Source organism: Mytilus galloprovincialis, chromosome 9 (assembly GCF_965363235.1).
Source record: "Mytilus galloprovincialis chromosome 9, xbMytGall1.hap1.1, whole genome shotgun sequence".
Lineage (NCBI taxonomy): Eukaryota > Metazoa > Mollusca > Bivalvia > Mytilida > Mytilidae > Mytilus > Mytilus galloprovincialis.
The window spans coordinates 57,327,741-57,340,617 of NC_134846.1; the positions used below are offsets into that span (position 1 = coordinate 57,327,741).

General features: G+C 31.4%; 1 protein-coding gene across 4 annotated transcripts in view; it reads right to left on the reverse strand.

The window, feature by feature from the left end:
- LOC143045398 (uncharacterized) overlaps positions 1-11,927 on the reverse strand; it is a 59,556-nt gene extending 47,629 nt beyond the window's left edge. For all 4 annotated transcript variants that reach the window (XM_076217858.1, XM_076217857.1, XM_076217856.1 and 1 more), the window contains exons 1-3: positions 11,141-11,927; positions 8,895-9,051; positions 4,723-4,750 (exon numbers count right to left, since the gene is read on the reverse strand). In XM_076217858.1, coding sequence (XP_076073973.1) covers positions 4,723-4,750; positions 8,895-9,051; positions 11,141-11,494 — 539 coding nt within the window. In that variant the 5' untranslated portion in view covers positions 11,495-11,927. The remainder of the gene's footprint in view (positions 1-4,722; positions 4,751-8,894; positions 9,052-11,140) is intronic.
- Between the last annotated feature and the right edge of the window lie 950 nt (positions 11,928-12,877).

The window sequence follows — 12,877 nt, forward strand, 5'->3', positions numbered from 1 at the left end:
TAACAATCTTTACAACAATTGAATCATTACGACCTAAATTTGTATACAGATCAGAAAATAGATAATGTTTTTTTTTCTGAAAAAGCCAATATTTGCATTTTTTATCAACATTCACAGTGAAAAGGTCATCATGTGGGTCATTGTTAAACCATAAACATACATTTTTAGCTGTAAACAATGTTGTTTGTGACATTTAAAGTACAGGGAAAGTCCTATATCATCACTTTACTAAACACTTGAATGTCATAAATATCATAAAATTCTCCTAACAATATGAAATATGAAAAGATAAAGATAAGGGGCACTCAAAATCATCCCTCCATCAATACCAGATGAAAGTGATCAATTTCCAGTCAATCATCAGTAAAATGACTTTGATGTAGGTGCTAATCTATTCTAATGAAGACATGGAACCAATTCTCTGATTAAATGCAGATTCAGCTCTTTTCATTTCCATACCTTATGTGATATTAAGTTTAGATTGATTACCAGCCTCATTGTCAGAAAGTGACAACCTTTATTGATCAAATTCTAAATTTACAAGGCTATTAAGATAGATGTGGAATTGAACATAGATATTTGATACAGATTTATGCAGGATGCAGTAGACGTGCCTTGCTGAAGGTGTAACACACCTGAATATGAGCACCACTTCATTTGGATGTTTATTGAGGTCTGAGAAGAGAAAAAGGATATGAAAACATACAATATTTCCGTTTGAAAATTAAAACATGCTGCCAATGAACAAAGTGATTATAGATAATCAACCATGTTAACCACAGGTTTAAAATATAATTAAGGAAATATGTGATTTTCTTCATCCTGTTTAAAGTCCGCTTTAAAACATATACAAGGCCAACAAGCTTCTTTATATTATAAAATTTTTAAATGTTTGTTATATTTGCTATCTATTTGCTATTGATAATCTTCTTTTAAATGAAAAATAAATGGAGAATTTTTCCATGCGACAGAGATGATGCCCCTGCTTGCATATAACATTATAAAGGGATATAACTCAAGAATAGTATAAGTGTCAAGGACCATAAGTCTACAAACCACTTCATAAAAGACTTCAGACTGGGCAACAGAATCCAACAATACCAAATACTAAGGGTGATCTCATGTGCTCCAGAAGGACATAAAGATCCTGCTTCAACTTAGACAATTAGACCGATAGTGCCACAATGGTTGTCTTAGAACTTTTTGTTAAAAAAACTTATTTCCTTGGTTTTGTTATTATAGGTATGAAGTTTTACTAAAGTTTACACTATTTCTCTTCTTGCATTTTTATAAATTACTATCTTTTCCTGTAAATACAAGTCTTGGGCTTAAGGTTGGTCAACAGGATTTAAACAGTCTAAGTACATTGGAGTGTTTTCAGAATTTTTCACCTGTCTGTAGCCTGAATGGAAAGAGATAACAATGGTTCTTTTCAAAACGCACCTAATGGTCAATTGAAATTTTAATTTCTTATTTCTCCAGACAATATTTTTATAAATTTATCTTCACAAAACTTTAAACTAGCCTTTCATTGAATAGTTAAAATGGCAATTAATTATTCAATAGGACTATCATCCCACTACATTTTGTGTCGTCTGTCAAGTTCATGTGTAATCAATTTTTACCTCAGTTTAACCCTTTTTTCAATAACACAAATGACAGCAGTCATGAATGTACTTATCTAAAGGTAAACATCCCATTAGATAAAATCTAGACATAAAAAAATAAGTGCAACATGAAATTGTAATAATTTATGACCCAAAGTGATATGTCACTGTTATAAGAACCATAAAACACTGAGGTGGTTGATAGAAGTTTCGTCAACATTTCAACCGCAGATGTGCTACCTGCCTATCGGTAGTTATTTTTCCATATAAGGCAAGGCTTACTAATGAGTCATTACGTTACTATCAGTTAAAGGTAAAAGACACACAGCTGACCCATTTGTGGTTATTATATCATTAGATCAAGAATATTTAAATATTTATTATATTGTGTGACGTATTTCTGGAATGTCAACCACTATATATGCTTTATATGTAATGCTTGAATAATTCTGAGAGCATGTTTGTCTATTTTATGGGATAAGCAAAATATTTTCAAGTCTGGACTATGAATATGGATAAAAACATTTTGAATAAAATATAATTTAGATTTTTAAATGACTCCTTTATCATTTTATCATCTTACACCCTTTTATTGTGTACCACATGCAAATTTAATGATAGGCAAAGTTTATAATATATTTATTTCAATGGACCATAAAAAAAAACATTTTAAAAGTTTGTTTACAAATTTTACTATATTTATCTTTTCCAATAACATTTATTTCATATATTTTTGATTATAAAATAATTTTCAAGTCAACCAGAAACAGTGTATTCCCAAAGTGACCTTCATGATTAAATACCCTTTGCCATATGGCTAGAAAACTTGTCTATCGTTTCAATTATCTGAATCCATTTTTCTGCAAAACTTTCAATATTCTAGGCCTAAGTAATTTCCCTTGAATTCATTCAATTAAAATGTTTTATTTCCCCCCATAGTGAGTATTTTGATAGTGTTCAAAACAAAATTCAAGTAGATTGATTTGAAACTACATCAAACACATATTTAAATTTGGTCCATGGCAGTGCTTCAATGTAACCATTGTATGTGTAAATTAGACCTATCATAGGTATAATACACTGGTGTGGTTCATATACATTCCTTTGCAATCTAACTATCAAAAGTTTATCTTGTTGGAAGATTTAATTTAAAAGCTCAGCAAAATATCTAGGATGTCCAGGTCTGAAATGTGAGATGACCATAAACAAATAGCCGATTAAGACTTTAAATTTAAGTGGTCATTATTTTAAAATGGGTCAAACGCAATCATGTATGTTGACAATTAAGATCTTCTTCCTTGGGGCTTTACTATGACATATATAAACAAGAATAATAATAGGGTATTTAGAGGGTATATAATCAGATATGTTATTTTAACATGCTCATGTTATTCGATTCAAAATGACAGACACTGAAAATGTGAAGTGTATTATAATTTTATAAATTTAACATTATGAAGCTTTTTTTTGTCTTTACTTTATTGAAAGTTTATAAACACTTTTTCTTTTTTATTTCACAAGGATAAGACAATGTTTTTAGAATGTCATTTACTTACAAAAAAGGTTTGAAACTATGAAAACATGGAAGACTTTGCTAAGGACAACCTGTTTTGATTACATTATGTTGCATTTTCTCCCGAATTCTACAAAATATTTAGTGAAAAATACAATAGAATACAAAGGATATTTTATAAAGTTAAAATTTGAAAGTTTGTTATGTACATGTATAGCCTGAAGGGGTGGTTACTAATTTTAAGGAACTGGAATGATTTTCCAATGCCATGTCCAAATGTGAAGTTTCTGTATATTCAGTTAAACCAAGTCATTATTAATCACTCTTGTACCTGGCTACATGTATAGGTTGAATAACTGTTATGACGGAGACCACTTCAGCCCAAAGCTACATCTTACCAAGTCAACAAATATAATATTTTTATATCAGTCATAAATTTCTATATAGGAGCTTTTCTATTATAAAACTTCTTGTGAAATGACATTGACAACATTTCGTTTATATATAAAAGTAATAAATAACTTGGTCTTTATGGAGGATGAAGATCATGTCTGTCATAAGACATATCGGTCAACCAAGTCCAAGAGAAACACATTCCAGAAAATAAAGTTCACACTGCTACCAACAGATATATATCAAAACCAAATTTCATAGAAAAACTTTTGTCAACAAAGGCCAATTGTGAAATACTCAGCAACTTTAACTTTATAAAAGCTTTTTATCCACTTTGGACTTCACTTACAAATATCCAGTTTAATTATGCAATACCTTAATACTTGCATTGGCTTCACAACCCTAACCATTTACAAATCAGCAATACCTTAATACTTGCATTGGTTTCACAACCCTAACCATTTACAAATCAGCAATACCTTAATACTTGCATTGGTTTCACAACCCTAACCATTTACAAATCAGCAATAACTTAATACTTGCATTGGTTTCACAACCCTAACCATTTACAAATCAGCAATACCTTAATACTTGCATTGGTTTCACAACCCTAACCATTTACAAATCAGCAATACCTTAATACTTGCATTGGTTTCACAACCCTAACCATTTACAAATCAGCAATAACTTAATACTTGCATTGGTTTCACAACCCTAACCATTTACAAATCAGCAATACCTTAATACTTGCATTGGTTTCACAACCCTAACCATTTACAAATCAGCAATACCTTAATACTTGCATTGGTTTCACAACCCTAACCATTTACAAATCAGCAATACCTTAATACTTGCATTGGTTTCACAACCCTAACCATTTACAAATCAGCAAATGAAGGATTTTTATTCAGATGTGTCTTTGAGGTATTCTTGAAGGATACAAGAATTGAACATCATATATGTTTTAAGAACATACTCAAGTTTTGATTGTCTATTACCTATGTTTGGAATGCATGACTGGGACTGATTGAAAATTTAATGTCGAACACTATACACTTATATTTTAAGAATTAATTTCAAAAGAGGCCGTCAGGTTCTTATAGAGTTTCAAATCCTCACAGATATATAATTTAAGCATCATTGAGAGATCTGATATTTCTCCAAGATTAGTGAAATATGAATAATGTTTTTATTTCATACAATACATACGTGCAAAGAATCGACTGATCTTCTCTATCTGAAAAGAAATAAGCAAATCATTCAATAATTTCCAAAAGTTACTGCTAGGTCAAAGTAAACAAAACCCTGTTACTCTGTTCTAGTTATATACATGTATTGTCATATATACAAATGTACCCCTAAAACAATACACCTTATCGCTATTTGTCCACCATTACTGGATATCACACAGGTTCCCGTAAAATTTTGACGTCATAAAGCAAAATATCTGACGCCACAATGGAAAAGTGATTGCTGTATGCGTCAAAAGTTCAAGCGGCTAGGTCAGCCAGGATTAGTGATCATAAGGTGTATGAATAAATAAATAAAGACAGTTTTCTAACTCTAAAGTAATCAATCTGGTACATGTTAGGGAAAGTAAATTCATTTAGTGTTCTTTTTATAGACCAGTATTTACAGAAATATGCATATTTATATGTTAATATCCAGCTTGAACTGTTAGCCACTAGTCAGATGACCCAGACTAGTGAAAAACAAGTTCTATCCAAATATTTGCCAAACTTTGTTTAGGCATGTAAGGAAAATGTCTGAATATTGGTCTTTGAACTAGTGGTTGGAAAAGATTTATTGCAGACTGAAAAACAATAATCTTTGTAAAAAAAAATGAATGTGACAGCAGAATTTCTCTCTCTAACAAGTCTCAGAAATAACTTTAGGGATGGAGTTTACATTTTACATGTATATATAAATATAATAAGCATGACCATTTAAATGAAAAAAAATATCTCATTCAGCAAAAGTGTACTTGGGTTTCAAAATCCATGTTTAAACAACTTAAAAGGTGAAAGTATGGTCTATACATGAACAAACAGGAAATATTTTCGTTAAGCTGGGAAAACAACTTCCCCTCAGGCTAAATAGTTTCACTGACAAATAGTTTATACTTGAAGAAGTTGATTAAATAACTATTTAGTGTTTTTAAGTGTTCAGGAACTTTATCTTCTTATATCAGGCTTCCTGATATGGCTTCTAATAAAACAGTTATCTTATGATGTTACATGTTAAGGGACTGCATACAGAATCTAAATTTCGAGAAAGGAAATATGCTTTTTATATATTTGTTGTCTAATATCATACTCCTTCCTTTTTTTGAGAAAAATGTCTGAAGTGTTTTATTGATGTTTATTCTAAAAATAATTGAAAATTGTACAGGTGAAACTGGGCCAATTTCAAATAACACACGACACAACAAAATCAGTTTTTAAATAACCAACACGTACTACATGTAAAAGTACGTTTAAGCCAACCCTTGAAGATGTACCTGTAAACTTTCATTAGGATCAGTGTATTGATTGCTCTACACACAGAGAGTAACCTGTTTTATTATACTTTTGATTATAGTATTGATTGCTCTAACCCAAGAGAGGAACCTGTTTTATTATACTTTTGATTATAGTATTGATTGCTCTAACCCAAGAGAGGAACCTGTTTTATTATACTTTTGATTATAGTATTGATTGATCTAACCTTCTCATCCTCTTACCTAAACTTTATCACATTCCTCAAGAGATAACAAATTCATACCTGATAAGTGTACAAACTATTACTCTTGTTTATGTATCATACAGACGTTTACCTCAACATCTGACATAGGAACCAGAACTTTTACAAATAAAGGTTTGAACTGCACCCGCACCTACATGTAGGCTTCCCACAATAACATTTCACATGTACATGTATCGCATTCACATGGACAAAAGGTCAACACAGCCTGACAACTAATTGGACTAAGTTATTTCTCAAAGATAAAATATTTACAGGGTCATACATTTATTTAAAGTTATCCCAACAATTAGTAGTTGATTTTAACAAATCTTACAGATCCAACTTCAACTTTTATAGGACCCTGCCCTGGACACTTGATCTCTTGACTGAGTATTTAAGTAGTAACATAACTATCCTTTCTACGATGACTGCTTACATGTACATGTATCAGTAGTTTAGTATCTGAAGAAAAACCATAACAAGATTCAGCATTTTATTTGTAATGATTAATTCCAAAAGGGAAGATATCCAATGTTGTTGAGCACAACTCATGTAAAGAAAAAATGAGGTTGCAATGTAAATTTACCTACATGTATCAAGCATACTTTCTTTTAAACAGAAATCCCACTACATGTATCCACTCCTCAATCATCATAACAAATTTATAATTTTGCAAAAAAATTTAAATCAAGTAAAAGTTTACTTCTAACCGCTCTTGAGATTTGTTATCAGTCATATACCAGATGGCAAAAATATATAAATTCTGCAATCTAAAAATAAGTTTTAAAAATACTGATTAAAAGAATTTAAAGAATATTTGTCAGAATAGAACATCTATGCATGAGACATATCCAGTTCATTGGTCTTGAAGATATAACAGTCAACATGGTCAATGATTAAAGAAATGGTCAATCTGATGGACAATTCTTCTAAAAATTCTAAAAAGCTAAAAAGGACAACTCCATCTACACTGTAATTGATTATTTAATGTAAAATGATATCTAATAAAAAACATTACAACCAAAAACAATTCTTGATGTGTATATTTTCAAGTTCATGTATAATGCAAAGACTTACTATAGGACTTTTAGTTGCAAAAAGTGTGTATGGAAACTTTAAAGCATTCACTGCATGCACATATATCAATGTGCATTTATTTCTTGTAAAATGTATTTTTAGCTGTTTTAAACCTTCATGTCATTTTGGAATGCTTTTATTTTTTCTTAAATCTGATAAAGTTGCCAGATAAATCAACAGAGGAACATCCATCTGCTAATATTTAAAACAAGAATGTCAGATTAAAATGTCAGGTCAGAAATAAACATTTACTGATAATAAACTAGTCATTAAATAAGTTCTTAAATTTCTTACATAAGAATAATGTAAACATTTACATATTATAGAGATTCAAACATTACTGATATTAAACAAGTAATCAAACTAACCATTTGACCATAATGATCTTTACTATAAAAATCTATTAGTAAATGCTTATATTAAAGACAAATATCAATGACCTAGCTAAATAGATACAAGGTAAACAGGTGAATACTTTATTACCTAGAAATTGTAAATCTCAATCATTTTGTAAACAAAGTGTATGAAAATTGAAATTTTCAGTTTCAACATGTTTGTCATGGGTATACATGTATTTTTTTTTTTATATCTGTGCGTGTTTGTGTATACATTTATATCCTAGGATGCATTTAATCAGAAACTGAAACTTATTAAATCTGTCTATGTCTTTAATCTGCATGTAAAGGATATAACATGCATGTATTAATAAAATTTAAAGAGATGTGTCTGTAATGTTCAATGGTCTTCAAGGTAAATCCTTTAACACCAACTAAGGACTAGATACATTGGAAACAACTCAATTGTTTTCAGCATACAATGTAATATGTCATATACTTATCACTAGCCTGATTTATGTGGATAAAGTGAAGTCAAGCACCCAAAAAACAATATCATCAAAACCAAACAAAGAGCAAATGTTGGAAATATTGTCCAAGTTTCACAGAAATCCAGTAGGCAGTTTGGGAAGAGCTTCATACATACCAAGTACACATACAAGATGACTACCCCACCCCATTTGGTAAATAAGGCAGACTACTCATAAAAAGTATAATGCCATAAAGTACATGTACATTTGTACTAAAGATCTATACATGTAGCTAAATGTAAGTTTCAATGAAATCTAGAAACTTGTTTAAAGTAAGAGAAGTTTTGGATATGAAGCCAGAAACAAATTAATAATCAAAGTGAAACAATGATAAAATCCAATGTCGGCAAAAAAGTGGTCAATACTGGTAACTGCAAAAACTGCATATAGAATGTATTTTAATTAATATTTTGGCTCGCTAGCCGCTTGCTAGGCTCATTTTCGGATGATTTTACTGGCAGAACAACATTTTTTAAAACTGTCCTGATGCATAAATTTTAACTTAATACTACATGTAAGTGAAAAAAATTGTCATGATTGTAGTTATTTAAGTAATGTTATTACGAAATCTGTTTAACACTGCTTAAAAAACTGTTATCTAAGTGCAAACATTTGGCATAAGATTAACAAGGACATCCTATAAATTCAAATGTAAACCCAACATAAGACTGGCACATATAACTGATTTAAGATATATACAGTATTAACAATTTACCTTGCAACATGCTTCTATATGCAGTGTCTGTGATGGCAAAAACATGAGGGGGGACTTCATGGCGTTTCTTTCCTTTGTAAAGTTCTATTACTTTATCTGTGTAAATTGGTAATCTCTTGTATGGATTTACAACAACACAAAATAAACCTGAGTATGTCTGAAAAGAGAGTGTCAGTTATAATTCCTTATAAAACATCTACTTGTGTCGTAATTATGGTACCTACATTGTATGATAAATGCAACAAGAATAAGTTCATAAAAACATTATACAATTGCATGCAATTCAATTTATAGTGAAACCAGATCATACAAATGTACATGTATATATGTAAGAGCACCACTTAAGAAATCAATTCTTTGATGCTTTACTTCAGAACTGTAGTCATATTGTGGTTAAAATAAAAGTGAGTACCTGCACTTGCTTATGACAATTCTTAGTGAATGAACAGAGCAACAAAATCCTACGATAAACTGGCTTTTACCAAAAAGTTTCCAGGGCAAGCAAAAGTGTCCTTTCTTTTTACATTAATTTGTGTATTTTTTTTTAACAAAGCTAACAATAGACACTGACTACTAGTTTCAGGACTATACTATACATGAAATTGACCTTGGATTTGAAATGACATTTGCCATACATTAACAACCACTTCTGTTACGTTGTTTGCTGGCATCTAACGCATATTTCAACACGGTTGACTTCTACACTTATTATACTACATGTACATGTATCTTCTTATATCCAGTAACATAGTTTTCTACTGAATCATATTGACAAAAAGTGACTGCCCTTTTGTCACCAAGTTAGAGGTCTACATTTTTATGTGCCTGTATTTCTTCTTTATACATCAGCCAAAATCAACTTGTTATTCAGATTTGTAGACTAAAAACTTATTTCTCAGAACAATTTTGATATCTTTTAGCCTTTCATTCTGCCTCAACCACTTATGCCATTAACTAATGGTCTGGGTTCCTTAATTTGTCTGTGCATTTTGTTCTTTTAGGGTACTTATACATTTTGTTCTTGTAGCATTTGTTTTTTATATGTAGAATTACGCACCCCCATCAGATAGTCCGAGATTACTGACGTCCAACGGCTGTTTTGCCAGACAAGCTGGGGCCGTGGGATGTCAGAGCTGGTCCCATATCAAAAACTGAAAAAGTGGATATTTGCCCATCTAAAATAGATGCGCTGCTTCATCACTTCTGGTGCCAAATAACGGCCTTGGAATTACATATATATATATACATTTTTGTAAATCGAGTATCAATTTGTTCATTTTTCATTTATCTCTTCATTTATGTAAGCTTCACCTACATGTACCTGCCACCCTTTATTTATCCATATTTAAACAGTTTTCACAGTGACCCATCGATTCAGACATTTTTACTTTTATTTTCAAGTTACGAGAGATTTTGCGACCTCAAGACTCAAATATGCAAATATTTACACTTTCTTTACCTCCTTTATAGGAGATCGATGTTTAACATCTAAATTAGTAGCCAACCACGATTTTTCACCTACTTTACAGGAGATCGGTATTAAGCATTTAGTGCCAACCACGATAACAATCAGGAGCTCTCGGACATTTAGATTACTTGCATCGTAAATGAACAAGGTGTTCGATTATGGTCATTTGCATTAAACATCACCTTTTTCGTGTTCACTTGATAATCTTAAGCCTTTTGAAAATAAAAGTAAAAATGTCTGAATCGATGGGTCACTGTGAAAACTGTCTAAATATGGAAAAATAAAGGGTGGCAGATAGGTGAAGCTTACATAAATAAAGAGATAAATGAAAAATGAACAAATTTATACCCGATTTATATAATTCCAAGGCTGTTAGTTGGCACCAGAAGCGACAAAGCAGCACATCTATTTTGGATGGGCAAATATCCACTTTTTGATATGGGACAAGCTCTGACTCGGACTACCATCATAATGTGTCAAAATAGGTATAGATCTAACCTTTTTTGAGGAATTAGAGACACTTAAAAGGCATCATTCAGACATTCAAATTCAAAGAGAACGGCTGTGTCCCCTGTGTTCTCCAGTCGTAGAAAAGAAATAGCGATAAGGTATTTGTAACTTTGTTAAAAGAGAATATGCAGAGAACAAAAGTTTTTTTCATACCGTAGTTATTGTTGAACTGTCTTATGATACATTTTTGGTACATAGTTATTAGCATTTCAACTGACAGCTTATAAAGATACCCAAAGCCAACTGATTTATTAGATCCATTACTTACATAAATCAAACCAGAGTAGTATCGGTCTTTCAGGTTAAACAATACAGATGCCTCATTTAGACAGGTTAATTCTGCCATATCCTCAACTTTGTTAAATTTAGGAGGATTCATTTTCTGACAATCATCCCTGTGAACCCGAACTCTTTTTCCGGATTCTTCCAACTCCACTTCCATTTCTTCTCCATGTTCGCCTTTTACACATGCAGCACAGAATCCATGCTGTTCATGAGGCACCCATATCAATTTTTTGGAAGCCCATTCTGCCTGGATCATAGGATCATTGATAGTATTCCTATCAACAGCCAAATACTGCAGCTCTTGTGCACTCACGCTTCCGTAAGGGTCGTCCGCCATTTTCAATGTTGTCGGCCTTTTATTTCTGAAAGAAACTACCCAAAGTAATGCAAACTTCAATGTCTCTTGAAGCTGAATAAATGTCTTTTATCCTTAAGATTAAAATAACTGATATAATCCTTTTTCATGTACCAAAAACTGCACTTATAAGACACATTCAAATCTGTTATTGGGCCGCCGCCCGCCTTGGTTGAAAGAGCGAGAAAACTTGAATCAGAGAATAGTCACGTGACTCTTAGGTGCAACAGGGAAAGTTCATGTGCTAAAAATAAACGTTTCCTGTGAATAATAAATGTTTTCAAATCACTTCTTTTATCACAAAAAAAAAACTATTTTGAACAAGCAAATATTCTTTTACACAATCTAACTTATATTGAAAAATAAATTAGTGACACGCCCTTTCTACGTTTAAAATTCCAAAGACATCAAATTAAATGATCAATGACATTCTTTCGGTCGCAAAATATCATGGTCTAACCCGGAAATTGTGATTACGCACGGCAATGTCATTATGATATCATAGAAAAAGGTGTAGTGGAACTGATCAATATATCGTGGAAGTTGAGTCCTCAGTTTTGACTGCCTTTTAATCAATAACAACTGTTTGTGGGATAAAACTGGGACTTTTATACATATATACTATTTTAGCATGTACTGTTAGTATTACTTAGTATAATTAGAGGTCTCGGCAGAGTTGTATCATAAATTTCTCTGGTCTCTGGTATAATAGTCCCATGATAAAATCGGGTCGGAATTATGATTATTATCCTTTGTTTCTGTTTTCATTCTTTATGATATTTTTCAGCCAAGTATAGACGTGATCAAAACTTTATGAACTGAGTTTTGTATCTTAAACAATCGTGACATATATATAGCTTTATAAAAAGATCTCAATTCTAATAGTCAGAGTCAGCTGGTTTTGATTTTGTATGTCCTTATCCCTTAATTGCTTGGCTTTCAATGAATATTTTTTCCGCCTCACAGAAATTCCCAGTTTAGAACTTTGTTATAGAAGATCATAGAACAATGCCAAAATATATTTTCCTGTTGGGACAAATATAGTATGATGGAGCAATTACTGTAATATTTGTTCAAGTGGGAATAATGTTACAGAATATTTCTTCCATGACTTTATACAGTGAAACAACATATATTATTAGTATGACGGGTTGATCATAATTTCTGTAATCATTTTCAAAATTACAGTTTTGGCTTTGAAGTTTCAAAGTAGAAAAATTTAAGTAACCGGCTTGTCGTCATGAAATATAATTTCAACAGCTTAGAACTGAGGTACCTTAAATTATGTTCTGGCAATTGAAACCAGAAGCCAAAGAGATAAAAACAACACCATGAACTTTTAGGAGAAGGCAAAAAAAATAAACA